Source organism: Globicephala melas, chromosome 7 (assembly GCF_963455315.2).
Source record: "Globicephala melas chromosome 7, mGloMel1.2, whole genome shotgun sequence".
In the NCBI taxonomy this organism is placed as follows: domain Eukaryota; kingdom Metazoa; phylum Chordata; class Mammalia; order Artiodactyla; family Delphinidae; genus Globicephala; species Globicephala melas.
Window position 1 is genome coordinate 43,647,427 of NC_083320.1, and position 14,692 is coordinate 43,662,118.

General features: G+C 41.7%; 1 protein-coding gene across 2 annotated transcripts in view; it reads left to right on the forward strand.

Annotated features, from left to right (window-relative positions):
- The window catches only part of NEMP2 (nuclear envelope integral membrane protein 2), a 39,274-nt gene that overhangs the window by 16,590 nt on the left and 7,992 nt on the right, over positions 1-14,692 (forward strand). The window contains exons 3-9 of one of the 2 annotated variants that reach the window (XM_060302140.1): positions 2,205-2,436; positions 2,574-2,646; positions 4,072-4,165; positions 4,993-5,107; positions 6,753-6,978; positions 10,109-10,285; positions 11,013-11,201. In XM_060302140.1, the coding sequence (XP_060158123.1) occupies positions 2,205-2,436; positions 2,574-2,646; positions 4,072-4,165; positions 4,993-5,107; positions 6,753-6,978; positions 10,109-10,285; positions 11,013-11,154 (1,059 nt within the window). In that variant the 3' untranslated portion in view covers positions 11,155-11,201. The remainder of the gene's footprint in view (positions 1-2,204; positions 2,437-2,573; positions 2,647-4,071; positions 4,166-4,992; positions 5,108-6,752; positions 6,979-10,108; positions 10,286-11,012; positions 11,202-14,692) is intronic. The other variant, XM_060302141.1, reaches the window with a different exon arrangement.

Below are 14,692 nucleotides of genomic sequence, written 5' to 3' on the forward strand. Positions count from 1 at the left end.
TTTCTTTTTACAAAAGTAAGTGGTGATGCGTATTTATAGATGGTGCTTAAAGCCATGGGACGAAGGAGTGAGTTTAGATGGAGAAGAGGAGAGGACCAGCGACTGAGCCTGGGTCAGTCAGATATTAAGAGGTCTGGGAGGAGGAAGGGGCCAGCAGAGGAGAGAGAGAAAGGGCAACAAGTGAAGGAGGTGCCCAGGGAGCCCCAGGAAGTGCGACAGGGAGGAGGGAGTGATCAGCAGCGCCAGACTCTGTTGATGGATCAGATAGAATGACTGGGAATGAGTTGACCATTCGGTTTAGCGACACCATGCCACAGATGACCTTGTCAGGGGCAGCCTGTTGGAAATGAAAGCCTGACTGAAGTGGCTAAAGAGAGAAATGGGGGAGAGGAACCGGAGGCTGCAGGTATTGGCAACTTTTAAAAAGAATTTTATTGTAGTGGGAAGCGAGGAAAGGGGGTGATAGCTGAAGGGGAAAATGGAGTCAATAAAAGGGTTTTTTGTGTTTTTCTTTAAGTGGGAAAAATGCCAGCATGTTTGTAAGCTGATAGGAATGGTCTAGTAGAGTGGGAAGAAGTACTGGTGGGATGTCCTTGAGTAGCCAAGGTGGGTCGGATCCAGTGCACAGGTTGGGGGCTTGCCTTTAGAATGGAGCATGTAAATCTCCATGGCAGAAATTTCCTCTGGAAATGCACAGGCCAGAAGCAGAACATGTGCCTGCAGATGCTGACAGGTGGGGGGATATGGGGATAAGAGCCCTCCCGGTTCTCTTCGATTTCTTCCGTTCTCAGTGAAGTAGGAAGGATCACCAGCCAGAAGTGAGGCAGGGAGAAGTCATTGGGGTATTGAGGAAGGAGAAGCCGTGAGGTCATCGTTGAAGAGAGTGGAAGAGCCACTGGATAGGAGTGTGTGGTATGATTGCCGACAGCCTTCCGGTCCTACTTCAGGTTCACAGTCAAGGGTTTGCAGTGAGAGCACTACGAGTTTCTCCAGCATGATCGGTGGTGCAGATGCAAAAGTGGAATAGGTGGAGGGTTGGATTTTGTAAGTGAGTGAGACAAAGCACAAGGGGTACAAACAAGTTAAGGGTACATATAAGGGAATGCTTTATAATGATTGATCATGGAACTTAGCTGGAAAAGAAGGGGCTGAGGACATCAAGGGTGAGGAGCAGAGGAAAGGTGCTTGCTCCCTGCTGGGGTTAATGCTTGCTGGGGTCGGGGTGTTAAGGGAGGCACGCTGGAAAGGTAGGAGGTGGTGGTCAGCTAGTGGGGTGCATTTCATGCAGCCTGTATTGGGGGCTGCAGTGTGGGACTGACAAGATTGGGGTGTGGCTGCAGGCATGATTAGCTGAGGTGAGTGGAGCATAAGAGGGGAGGAGTTCAAGGAACCAAGAGGACAGGATATTGGAAGGAGTTTTGTGTGTATCTTGTGTATATTTAATCCCAGAGACATGACAGGAAGTAGTATTGGAGAGCGAGCAGCAGAGAGCCAGGAGCTAAAATCCAAGCGAATCGGGGCGTTGGTAGACAGATAATGGGTGATTTCACCTGAGGCCTGAGATTCAGAGCTGGTGCTCTCTTTTCCCTTTTCAGGCTTGCCGTATCCTTGGACAAAGAAGAGAAATAGAGAGGGACAAAGGCAGCAGCAGAGTTGTCCTTTAATGATCCCTGGGCTGTCATCATCTGCTTAGTATTGTAGGTGGCTCTTTGCTCTGAGACTTGAGTAGGACCTGGGGTTGGGTTCTGATCCTTCTTCAGCGGGCATGGTGAGAGAAGCCTGAATCACATATGCTCAGCTGATCTGTAAGATAGAAATGCTTTTTTCTCAGTCACAGTAGAAGTGGTAGATATATAAACCCTATTCTCATTAGGTTTATAACCAAATAGTTTGCTACCTATTATTTTCTATCTCATCCATTTTCACATGTCTCTTGGCCACAATAACCTGCTGGAAGAGGGAATTCCATCATCCACAACTCAGGGGAAGAAACAGCCACTTTAAAAAGTGTCTGTGCTCCAGTGTGTGTTGACTAAACACAGATCTCTGGATCTGTCCCTGGGATCAGAATGTTGCCAGGTACCTCTGAGTGTTCTTTACTCAACCAGTCTTGGGCTCTCTTTACTCCTTTTCTCATGATTTTAAGAAGCTTGTAAGAAGTTTTAACTTCTGTGTTTGTGAATTCGTTTGTTCTTGTTTTGTAGGTGAAAATTACCAGTTCAGGCCTGCTCAGTATTGTATATATCACAGAAAGATACAATTGCCAGTATCCAGAAACCATTCTGTCTATTATCAAATGTGTGATTCATAACCTTTGGACACCAAAGGAGTCTAATGATATAACCATAACCATCAATCCATATCGGGAGACTGTGTGCTTCTCTGTGAAGCCTGCCAGGAAGATATTTATCTATACCGTAAGAGTGAATCGAAACAGTAAGTCTCTTTTTATTATACTTGATTTCTGGAATCAGTTTTTCTGGAGTGACATTTCAGTAAATTGACTTTTTTTCACTACACTACATTGACACAGAATCTTTGTTTGTTGTGTGTCTGTGTCTTTTTTGCTCCAGTTGTGGATTTCAAACTCTTCCTTGTGTTTGTGGCGGGCATTTTCCTCTTCTTTTATGCAAAGACCTTGAGTCAGTAAGTATTCATTTTTACTTTCTTAAATTTGTGAATCAAAAAGAGTAGGACATTTTTAACCCTGTGCTGAATAGTTCCACACTAGTTTTTAGGTCTTGCTTTAGATTTTGCAAACAATTGGTCTGAAGACAGTGTTTGAAAGGTTTTAAAACCAGTAACATTTGTTTGTATAGTATGATATGTACTGCTTACAGAGTACTTTCACATGCATTACTTTGTATTATGTATCAATATACATTTTTTAAATAGATTTATTTTATTTTAATTAATTTATTTTTTGGCTGTGTTGGGTCTTCTGTTGCTGCGCACGGGCTTTCTCTAGTTGCAGCGAGGGGGGCTACTCTTCGTTGTGGTGCTAGGGCTTCTTATTGCGGTGGCTTCTCTTGTTGCGGAGCACAGGCTCCAGGCGTGCAGGCTTCAGTAGTTGAGACACACAGGCTTCGGTAGTTATGGCTCACGGGCTCTAGAGTGCAGGCTCAGTAGTTGTGGTGCACGGGCTTAGTTGCTGCGTGGCATGTGGGATCTTCCCAGACCAGGGCTCAAACCTGTGTGCCCTGCATTGGCAGGCGGATTCTTAACCACTGTACCACCAGGAAAGCCCCTATACATTATTTTAATTGATTTGATTCTCTTAACAACTATGTGAGCTCTGGATTATTGTTCTCAATTTATAAATGAGAAAACCGACATCCGTCATTACATGAGTAGTCTTGCCAGGGCTGAAATTTATACTCAGGTTTTCTGATGCTGGGTGCCTTCCTCTCTCACATTTGCACCACCTCCTAGATTTGTGGCTCTGATACAGAAGGTTGAATTTAACATATTATCCTGATACTTTTTTTCTTATAACTTCTCTCATGAAAAAGGAATATCTTTCCAATAATATTTTACTTCTTAACTTGCTATTCTGGACATTATTTATTTTCAAGTTTTTCCTTATGGCTTAAGAGAGTGTGTTTCATGTCCTCCATGGTCTTAATAAATTGGATGTTGCTTACATAGCCTGAAGAGTAAAGCTTGGACTCAGAGGAGATGGGCTGCAGGCCTGAATCCTCCAACTGACTTGGGAAAGCCTTTAATTTCTTGGCGCCTCAGTTTCCTCCCATGTAAAATTTTCACAGGACTGTTGTGAGAGCATGTTAAGCTCTCAGACAAGTGCCTGCTATGTGATAGGTGCTCCAATAATTATTATTGGACCAGATTCTAAACATAGAAGATAACTCAGACATTCTGTTTCGAGTTAGTGGCAAGCTACCATAAATTTCAAGTAGAGATTTCATTTTTTAAGAGTATAGGATGTAATTAAAGCTGCCATCTGAGTTTTTCTTCTTAATAATCTTTATGACTACTGTCAAGTTAAACATGTTTCTAATACTGAAAGAGCGACTTGGCATTTAAATGGCTTTTATCTGCTTGTCTTGACAGGAGCCCTGTTTTCTTTTACTCTTCGGGGACTGTGCTAGGTATTCTAATGACATTAGTCTTTGTCCTGTTGCTGGTGAAAAAGTTCATTCCTAAGGTAGGTATACCATGTACAAATGAATAAAAAAATGGAAATCATGATCTCATAAACATGAAAAATTGATTAAAATTAATTCACGTTTATTGTGAAAGTTCCTAATTCAAACCGTATTTCTACATTGTATAAACTGGCTTAAATTGTTTCTTTTCCAAGAGATTCCATTTTTATTTATTACTATGTGTAGGCTTAAGTATTAAGTTTTGGCGATACTTTTTTGAGACCCTTTTATTCTCTAGATAATACATTTTTCTTATGAGTGATGGGGGCTTATTCTATGCTGAGTGCAGATTTCTCTTGGCTCAGCTGAGGAATGTCATGATGCTGAACCATTGGGGCCTTGAATAACAGCATTGCTACATCTGGGGATTTCTTCATCATTATTAGTTCCCCCAAAACACCTTCAATAAAAGAATGCCCCGCATTTAGTTGAGGATACATATATATTAGTTCATGATGCTCATGTTGTAGTTACTCTGATGAAAGCTTGCAACACCAGCATTATTTTGAGATAAATTTATTCTTTAGAACAGTGCTTCTCCAACGGTAATGTACATGCAAGTCACCCGGGGGTCCTGTTGAAATGCAGACTCTGATTCAGGAGTCTCAGTGGGCCTGAGAGTCTGCATCCCAGCAAGCTCCCAAGTGACATCAAAGCTGGTGGTGCGTGGATCAGACCTTTAACAAGACACAAGAAGAGTATCTTGAGTTGACTTCAGTGCAGTTTGATATAGAAGTTTTGAATACAAAGGGTTTATTTGTTTATTTCTATTTTTATGAGAGTGAATGAACCAAAAACTGTGTTATTTATTTTCTTCCACACACAGTATAGCACGTTTTGGGCTCTAATGGTTGGTTGTTGGTTTGCTTCAGTTTATATTGTGTGGCAACTGATGGAAGAGCTGAAGTGGCTGTGGTGTGAAAACAGAATATATATATTAGGTAGGTAAAACTTTAAATAATGTGGTCTATTATTGGTGAAGCTGAGAAGTACAGCCAGGGGCCTTCTTTTGACATACGTTTCTCTCCAGAATCCAAATTTTCATTTTGAACTAAGGAGAAGAACTGTTAAAACTAATATTTTATTTTATTCCCATGCTTGGTGATTTCAGTTCACTAGTTCCCATTTTAGACTATTTCTGTATGACATCCTTCTTAGTTTTCTATACTAATGATCAAAAGAGCAAAAAAGCATTTGCCCTTTTGGACTGCATGTGCTTTTGAGCTGCGGTTAAGCTCTAACCACATCTAAATTGTAATGAAAACACTTCTCTAAAATGTGGCTCTTTATTTCTTTTTCTTAATTTATTCAGTATGAAAGGTGAGAAATCCTAAATATAAATGACTAATGAAAACTTGACTTTTCAGAAACAGAGACACTTGTTCTTCTTGTTTGATGTTATTTAAAAAAACAAACAAAAAAGAAAAACCCAACTTTTTTAAGTGTTTTATTTGGGAAATTATAGAGAATGGGAGAATCAATTTTCTCCTAACCTCTTAGTGCCAAATTTCTCCCATAAGTCCACCCACCCAGAACAAAAGCAATCAATTCTTTGTTTCACTTGAAGGTTTTATGTTTTTAGCCCATTTTTCTTTTTACGCTAAAGTATTTTCAAACTTAATTATTGCTATTATGGTGTGTTTCCTTAAATACTTCACTAAGCATCTCTACAAGGCAAGAGCATTTTCCTCTATAGTTAAATAACTATTAAATCTAAAAAAATGAATAATTACATAAAATCATCTATTATCTAGGCCATGTTCAAATTTCCTAAACATCCTTGATGCTTGTTTTGTATAAGGTAGGATATAGTCCAGAATCACATTTTGCATCTATTGTGTCCTGTAAGTCTCTTTTAATCCATAACAGGTTTTGGGGTGTTTTTTTTCCCATCACAATGATATGCTGAAGAGACCAAGTTGTCCTATAGAATGTCCCACTTTCTGGATTTCTCTGATTATTCCTTTGTAGTATAATGTAATTTGTTTCTCTCTCCCCTGTATTTTTTATAAGCTGGAAATTAGATCTTGAGGCTTGCGTACATACAAATGAAACACTTGGCGAAATACGTAAGAGGCAATGTGCACGTGACATTGGATCACAACAGGAGACACCACAGAATATCTCACTGTCCCTCTTTTGGTAATACAGAAACTGAGCACTGGATTACGAGGGTGACAGCCCCATCCCTGCACTGTAAAATTACATTTTCATTTAGTGACGAGAAAATAAAAATTAGGAATAGCTTTTGTAGCAGACTGTGACATACACTGAGGCTTATTCCTGACCAAAGCAACTGTGATAACATTTGCCCTCTAGGACTCTGGACCAGAAAATAGGGATACTTACGTATTAATATTATAATAATTTATTATTATACATCCTTAATTATTACAAAAGTCAGCCTAATATCTCACATGGAAGGAATAACTAGCCCTAAATGTATTTTTCAACTTCATTGGAAAAAGAAAACAAAAATGAAGGTTTTCTGATATGTTCTTAGCTCTAAGCCATGGCTCTGCTGGTTTTTTCCCCATAACTTTTCAGTTCAGTGTTATGTTGTTTTACATTCTTCTGCTTTTACAGGCTACGTCTTGATAGTTGGGTGTCTCAGCTTTACTGTTTGTTACAAGCATGGGCCCCTCGTGGAGGAGAGGAGCGTGACCCTCTTGGCGTGGGCGCTGCAGCTCCTCTCCCTGCTCCTGGTCTATGCTGGCGTGGCCATTCCTCAGTTCGCCTATGCAGTGATGCTCCTCACCCTGTCGTCCAAGATCCTGCACTACCCACTGAGAGCACTCGCTTACGTGAGATGGTGCGTATCTTTTTTTTTTTTTCCATCATAAATTTGACATTTTGAGCTCTGGTTTTATTTATTTTGGGGGGGGGATTTTTTGGACACATCATAGTTAATCTCACAATTAACTCCACTTCATCTGGATATTTCCCTCTGAGAGGGGGACAGTTAGAGAACGTAATAAGCATCTGATTCCATCCCCATTGCTAGTCGTCGTTCATCTTTCAGAGGTGCACCACCAATTACTAGGTAATGACAGCGCACCAAGAAGTCACTAAAATCAGTGGCAAAATTACTTGGGCTCAGAGTCGCCTATAATTTCTACTTTCATTTTACGTTTCCTTTTTTTAGGGCCCAGGACTGCTTTAGAGGTAATTGTGCATATGAGATAAGAGTTAGGGAACAGAAATGAATCACAAATGATTGAAAGTTATGATTTATATAATTCGGTTAAGCCTTTGGAAAGTACAGAAAGAAAGATGAGACAACTTCTGTTGTCACGGCTTTATGATGTCCTCAGTCATGGAGTCTGAGCACCTGTTTTTGTGTCAGGTGCTCAGGTGAAGGAGATGGTCCCTACCCTTGAGGTGCACTTGTTGACACATAGGCATATGTTTCTATAGCTCTGAAGTGTTAAAGTAGGCCTGCACAGGAACTGTGGCGTGTAGAAAAAGTTCAGGAAAGTTCCTGGAGGAGGTCACCAGGCTGAATTTTAATGAATCAAAACAGCCAGATGAATAAATGTAGGAAGGGCCTTCCTGACGGGGAGAAAGCCCAGTTTGGTACCATCACAGGGCCAGTGAGCGAGGCGGGTGTCGGCCAGGTCATGGAGGCATCACAGGCCCTGCTGAAGAATCTGATCTGATCCTGTAACGTGGCGGAGGCAGCTGACCGTTACGTATCTTCGTCAGTGCTCTCTGACTACTGCCTGGACAGGGTTAGAAATCAAATGCCTGGGGCCCAGAAGGTAGTGAAGGAATGAGTCCAAGCAGAGGGAAGGCAGTGGTGAGGACTGTGTGAAATTCTACAACATTGCCTCCTTGAAAGGGGGTCAGTTGCCATTCAGCCTGAGCTGACTGTTGCCATGTGGGAATATGGGCCTTGCCTTGCCAGCTCTTCTGGTTTTCTAGAGAAGCTGGGAACGTGGATTAGAATGTAAATTCAGACAATGTTTAAATGTTGGCAACTAATCTGAAAATAAAAATACATTCAACAAGCAAAAATCAAAGCAGAGACCGTGAACATGCCTCGGGCAGTAGGAGGGGCCCATCTGTCTCCTGGCACAGAGAGTGGAGGTTAAGGGGAGGTTCCGGGGCAGGAGACCAGTCGTCGGACATCACAGCAATCCACGCGAGAGGCGATGAGGGCCTGGAGTAGGGCAGTGAGATCAAGGCAGGAAGAGGGAGTTAATAAATATTTACAGGGTAAACTTGGCTGTGAGGAAGGAGACTCTGTGGTAACTGGTAGTTTCTGGATCTGATGACTGCATGTGTGGTGACGTCACAGGGTTAAAATGCACCAGCGACAGGACAGGGCCCCTCTGCAGAGAATGCTGGGGAGACTGAAAGGCAGCAGGGTCGGGGGACTGATGCTGACTGCTTCCCCCTGCCCTGTCTCAGAGGTAGACAGTGACTGGGGGTCTCAGAGGTCCCTCTGTCAGGAGGACAGTGGGCACTACACATCCTTCAGACCTCTGGTCCTTTGCCAGGCTTGTGGCCCAAGGAGCCCAAGAGAGAATTCCTTCCACTTTCCCTTTAAACATCCACCGCCCTGCCAAGAGCAAAGTGTGTTCTGTCATGGTGATCCTTTAGTGCATTTGCTGTGCGTTCTGTTAACACAAACGTAATGATCAAGATATTGTAACTTCCTCAACTTTTCATCTTGCTAGTGAGCAATTATGTGAAACATTAGGGGATAAAACAGGAACTTATAGGTTAAATAATAAACCACAGGAAATACTTTGATTTGTATAGTACTTTCTAGTTTGCAAAGAGCTGTTTGAATATATTTTAATAATATATGGTAGCTGTTCTTCTGATTATCTTTGTTGAACACTTATTATAGACCACTCACTGTGCTACGCACTTGACACAAAATAATGTATTTCATCTGTACAGTGACCTCCTTGTTGCTTTCATTTTTTTCCATGTGAGCAAGGTGAGGCTCAGAACTGTGAAGGAATTGCCCCAGTTCACACGGTGGGTAAACCTCAAAGCTAGGACTGTGTCCCAGGCTTCTCCTCAGAGCCCAGGAGTTTTCCTCTAGGGAGACAGTCTAGGTATTCAGAAAAGGAGAAGGAAATCATGTCAGTGTTTCCCTAATTGAGCTTATCAACCACCAGATAATCAATAAAAGTTTAAAGATTTTTCAGGTCCCAAACCTCAAGAAAATGTATGTTTAAAACACCTCCTGGTGATTCTGATGCTCATTTATATTTGGGAATCTCTGGTTAAATTAAATTTTAAACCACCTAAAAACATTTTTTTAACTCATTGGTAAGTATAACATATATGTTAAAACCTTTTCATCATTACCATTTTTATAAGATTCTTCACTTTAGGACTTTTTTGGTTGGAAAAGAATTCCAATCGTGAGCCCCTCAGCATGTAGCAGAGGAAGAATTATTATAAATGACTGTGTATACACGACCCTTGTACAGTATTTACTTCCTCTAAGGTGAGTCAGAATCCCCACCACTAGGTGGAGGCGATATTCCACAAATCTTCCTGGCTTCTCTGTTCAGACTAAGTGGCAAGTGATTCTGCTAGGTCTCCATAAAAGGACATCTCAGAGGCTCGCTGCTAAGAAAATCAGCAGGGCAGGCATAAAGAAGCCAGACTTTTAACTGCCTGATTTGAAATCACTGAGGAAGAAAAATGCAATCAACATCTCTATCAGAAATCGATCCTCAAACGCCGTAGGACATTATTTCAGATGGTCCAGGAAGAGGGGAAATGTACTGATAGGCCCAAACTACACGTTCTGTAAACCTCCGTCGTGATAACAATAATAAAGTATAGTATGATATAGAGGAAGTTAAGAATTATTACCGTCACTGTTGAAGAAATGTATTTTTATAAATCTTAAGGGTTGAACTGAGCAACCAAATATGGCCAGGAATCTAGCAACCAAATGCCGCCTGTTTTAGGAAAATGAAGAAATGGTTTACATCAGAAAAGCCGGTGGTTAAGTTTCTTACTGAAGACGAGTACAGGGAACAAGTCGATGCTGCGACGACCCGCGCCCTGGAGGACCTGCGCCAGGCCTGCCGCAGCCCCGGCTTCCCATCCTGGCTGGCCGTGTCCAGGCTCCGGGCGCCTAAAACGTAAGCCCCGCTCCACTGCCCGCAACATAGCTTGGGTTGGAGTTACCATGAAAATAACAGGATAGTTTGGATCAGATACTTCAGGCTAGAAACAGACAACTTTCCTGGGTAGCAAATGACATGGAAGCTGTCAGAGTCGCTTTTGCTTCAGTGCTCTGCCTCGCCCTGTGGACGTGCCAGTGTCAGAATAAATGTTGATCAGATGTGTTTCATAGGGAAGGCCATAAAGATAACTCATAGGAGAAGGGAGACGGAATGGGATGTGTCACCTGCTTCTCTTCCTACAGGGGACGAAAAGTCATTTGTAAAGATCACCAAGAAAGACATCTCTGCCCCAGCATCTTTTCCCTACTGCTTTCCCTTCTTCCTAGCTTTATCCAAACGACAGTGCCCTCAAATTAAAGATTGAAGGGGGAAAGTCGTGACACTAAAATAATGAATAAATAGTATGTTTAATAAGAAAGAGAGAAAGAAGGAATTAGAAAGCAGGAGTGGGTATATTTGGCAGCGTTCGGTGCTCCTAAGTCTGCCTACTTCTCGATCCTTTCCCTGAACGTCTAGAGAAGGATCACATAAGCCATTCCTGTTTTTACACCCACTGTGCAAATGCCATCTTCTATTGATGCAAAGTCAAATTTAATTAAAGGGGATAAGTAGCCAGGGAACATGTTATCTTCCCAATAAACCTCTCTGTGATAACATTAACTTTATTTAAAACAAATACTAGGTTTGCAGACTTTGTTCTTGGAGGAAGCCACTTGTCGCCTGAAGAAATTAGGCTGCATGAAGAACAATATGGCCTTGCGGGTGCCTTCTTGGAAGAGCAGCTCTTTAACCTGAGGACTCCTGACAGTCTGCCTGTACACTGACTTCATTCTGGACAAGGAAGTGGGGAAGGGCAGGGATCCTATTAAAGGTGGGCAGAACTGTACCGGGGAACAGTGGCAAAAGCATTCACTATGGAGAAAAATCAAATCACGCTGGAAAGGAAAACTAAACTGTATTGAAGATAACTGATCCTTCTTGGACAGTTCTGTGTATTGTACTGCAGGTGGCCACCAAGATTCTGTGACAGTCATTACCACTGTTCTTGAATGAAGACTCTCATTAGGAACAAAGGGATCATGTTGATCTTCAAGGGGCCAGTTAATTTGAATAGGTGCCTTGTCAACCGCAGGGCATTAAATCCTCTTAATCCCCAGAACCTGTGTCAAAAGACTCTGCATTGCTCTTCCTGCGTGTTATCAATGTAAGTGCTGGAAGAGACCTGAGATACACTGGACCAGTATTTTCCAAAGTGTAGTCCACAGGATGCTAATAAGTGTTAGTAGGTAAAGGAATCCTGAGGTCAACTAAGATGGATGCATGATTAAACGTACTGCAGGACTTCTCAGAGCCTTTAATAATGCTAATGCACACTGTGAACTTCCTAAAGAGGAGAAATTGTGTGCAGCATTCTCCGGCTTAATTTGACAACAGAACCCTTTTTCATGAGATTAATATTTCTTGGAACACATGTTTGGAAAATGCTGATGGTGGAGGAATGGAGGTTTCAGAAGGTTAAATAACTTGTCCAAGACCACAGGGCTTTTTAGAGGCAGCCCTGGGACTAAAACTCCATCCCTGCTGTTTCCAATGACTCAGGTAGAAGAAGAGACCTTTAGAAATGAGGCACCATCTCGCCACAGCCTTGGGTCTCACAGTATTGGTGTGAGGGGCCATCTCACCATAGCCTTGGGTCTCACAATATTCATGACTTATTTTTTATTTTTTAATAATAGCCAACTAACTGTTTGATAACTGTGATAAAGAGAAACATTTCCTATGGTTATATTTTAAAGTTTTGATAAGACTTTTGTAGACACATATAAAGATTAGAATTTAGAATTACTTTTTACATTTTTTTGTATGTTGAAATTGAAGGCATTTAACCTCAAGTCGACTGGCCTATTTTATTTTATTTTATTTTTACTCCCTAAATTCAGGTCTCAATAGTGTTCACACCTGAATTTCTACAACAATTCTGGTTTGGTCTTTTTTTTTGGCTGCATTGGGTCTTTCATTGCTACACGTGGGCTTTCTCTAGTTGCGGCGAGCAAGGGCTACTCTTCGTTGCAGTGCATGGGCTTCTCATTGCAGTGGCTTCTCTTGTTGCAGAGCACGGGATCTAGGCTCGCGGGCTCCAGTAGTTGTGGCACGCAGGCTCAGTAGTTGTGGCTCACGGGTTCTAGAGCACAGGCTCAGTAGTTGTGGCGCACGGGCTTAGTTGCTCCGCGGCATGTGGGATCTTCCCGGATCAGGGCTCAAACTTGTGTCCCCTACATTGGCAGGCGGATTCTTAACCACTGCACCACCAGGGAAGCCCCTCGACTGGCCTATTTTAAAAAATTGTTTAGTTATACGTGTTTATAACAATTTCCTACAAAACAGATTTGTGATCTTTCTTATAGAGAACAAATCATTTTTCTTCTTGTGCTTCATGATTTTAGACTCCAGAGTGAAATGAGGGACTAACCATGAGCTTTGACCCTGAGGAAAAGAGGCCAAAACATAGGTCTGGGAAAAGATCTGAACATGGCAAAACAATCCAAGGGTTAAGATGTTGCTAACTTCTCTTTAAGAATCAAACGCAGGCTCTTTTGCTGTGGTGGGGCCATAAAGAGTAGCAGCATAAAGAATGAGGAATCTCCCTTTTCTAGAAGGGTTATGGAGGAGGGACACACAGATCATTTGGGCACTGCTTTCCGGAACCAAATTTAGTATAGCGTTTTTCTAAATTGTTCAATAAGAGTGTGGCTGCCTGTTTGGAATTCTTTAGATTGATTTCCAAATGATATTTCCACTTTGAAGCAGTGTGTCAGTGTTTTACGGGTCTCTATTTTTGCCAGACACCTTTTAATATCAAGAGCTTTGCTATTTTTGTAAATACACTAAATTTAATCTGTGCTTTCACATAGACTTTGATATAAAAAATCAAAGTATCTTCCATTCAGATTTATGAAGATGATGACTTTTATAAGTGTAAACAGTTGTAATAGCGTTTTTGTTACAGTTTAATCTGATTTTTATTGTTTTGTAATTCTAATTATTGGTGCTATATTATAAATGTATCAGATGTGTTTGTGGTTGTGCTCACCAAGAGACGGTGTGTGTCCTACATAATGTGTGTGTGCATAACGTGTGCAGTCTGCTGGAGTTCCCAGGGGACATCCCAGCCAAGACAGCCACTGGGCCTCACCTGCGCCAGGGTGAACAGGTGCCGACAGTAGAAGAAAGCAGCTCCTGGTGAGCCAACAAGCTAGGTGTAGCTGTTTTTATTGTGATCTTTATTGCAATAAAAATAGCTAAAGGAAGAGAAAAAGAGCAACAAGAGGCTTTGGGGATATTGTTTTTCATTTTTACTTTTAGAGGAAACCATGGATTTGTCAGTTTCTATTATGTGAGTACTGTGAGAAGCTAGATAATTAAAAGCACTGCTTGTGATATATTGGGTGTATTTCTGTTGTGCTTATTTGAATTGGGGTTTGTTATAGTGCTGATCATAGGTCTAGTCCCCATCAAGCAGTATGTTTGTCAGCTCCTCTAAGAGATCTTTTTTCTCTCCTTCCCTTCTTCCCTTCTCCTGTCTACCGTCTGTCTCTCTCTCCCCACCACCCTACTCCCTCTCTCCTCTTTTTCTTCATTTATTTAAAGGCCTTTAAACAATTTAAATGACCATTCAGTAAAATGGTTATGCCCTTCACAGGTTGTTGACAGTTGGTTCTGTGCCTCATGCCACCCTAGGTGTGCAGTTGTGGAGCACAACAGAACTTTTGTTGTGTTAGTGTGCCCACGAGGTGCCTCACAGAAGCTCACTGTTGTTAGCAAGTTGGACTCTTTGACCCCAAAACATATGAGTGAGATGTAGTGTAGGTCGCCATGCTTAAACAGTCACATTCAATGTTATTTTTTAAAGGTTTTTAAATAATATTTATTATTTTTGGCCACGTCGGGTCTTACTTGTGGCACGCGGGATCTTTCGTTGCAGCGCGCCGGCTTCTCTCTAGTTGTGGCGCACATGCTCAGTAGTTGTGGCGTGCAGGCTTAGTTGCCCCGTATCGTGGGATCTTAGTTCCGCGACCAGGGATCGAACCCACGTCCCCTGCGTTGGAAGGCAGATTCTTAACCAGTGGACCACCAGGGAAGTCCCTATTTTTTGAAGGTTTTAAAACACATTTTACATATCACAAAAAATGTTTTGTCAATTAGTTGTATAGTTTGCCAATAATACTTAGAGCTGAATTACAGGGGAGTGTCCATCTGACATTTAGGACAGTACTTGAATTTATGACTTTTTAAATCTAGAAATTTATGAGATTTTAGATATTAAGAGATTTGGAATAGCTGACATCGAAACATGTGGAAGAA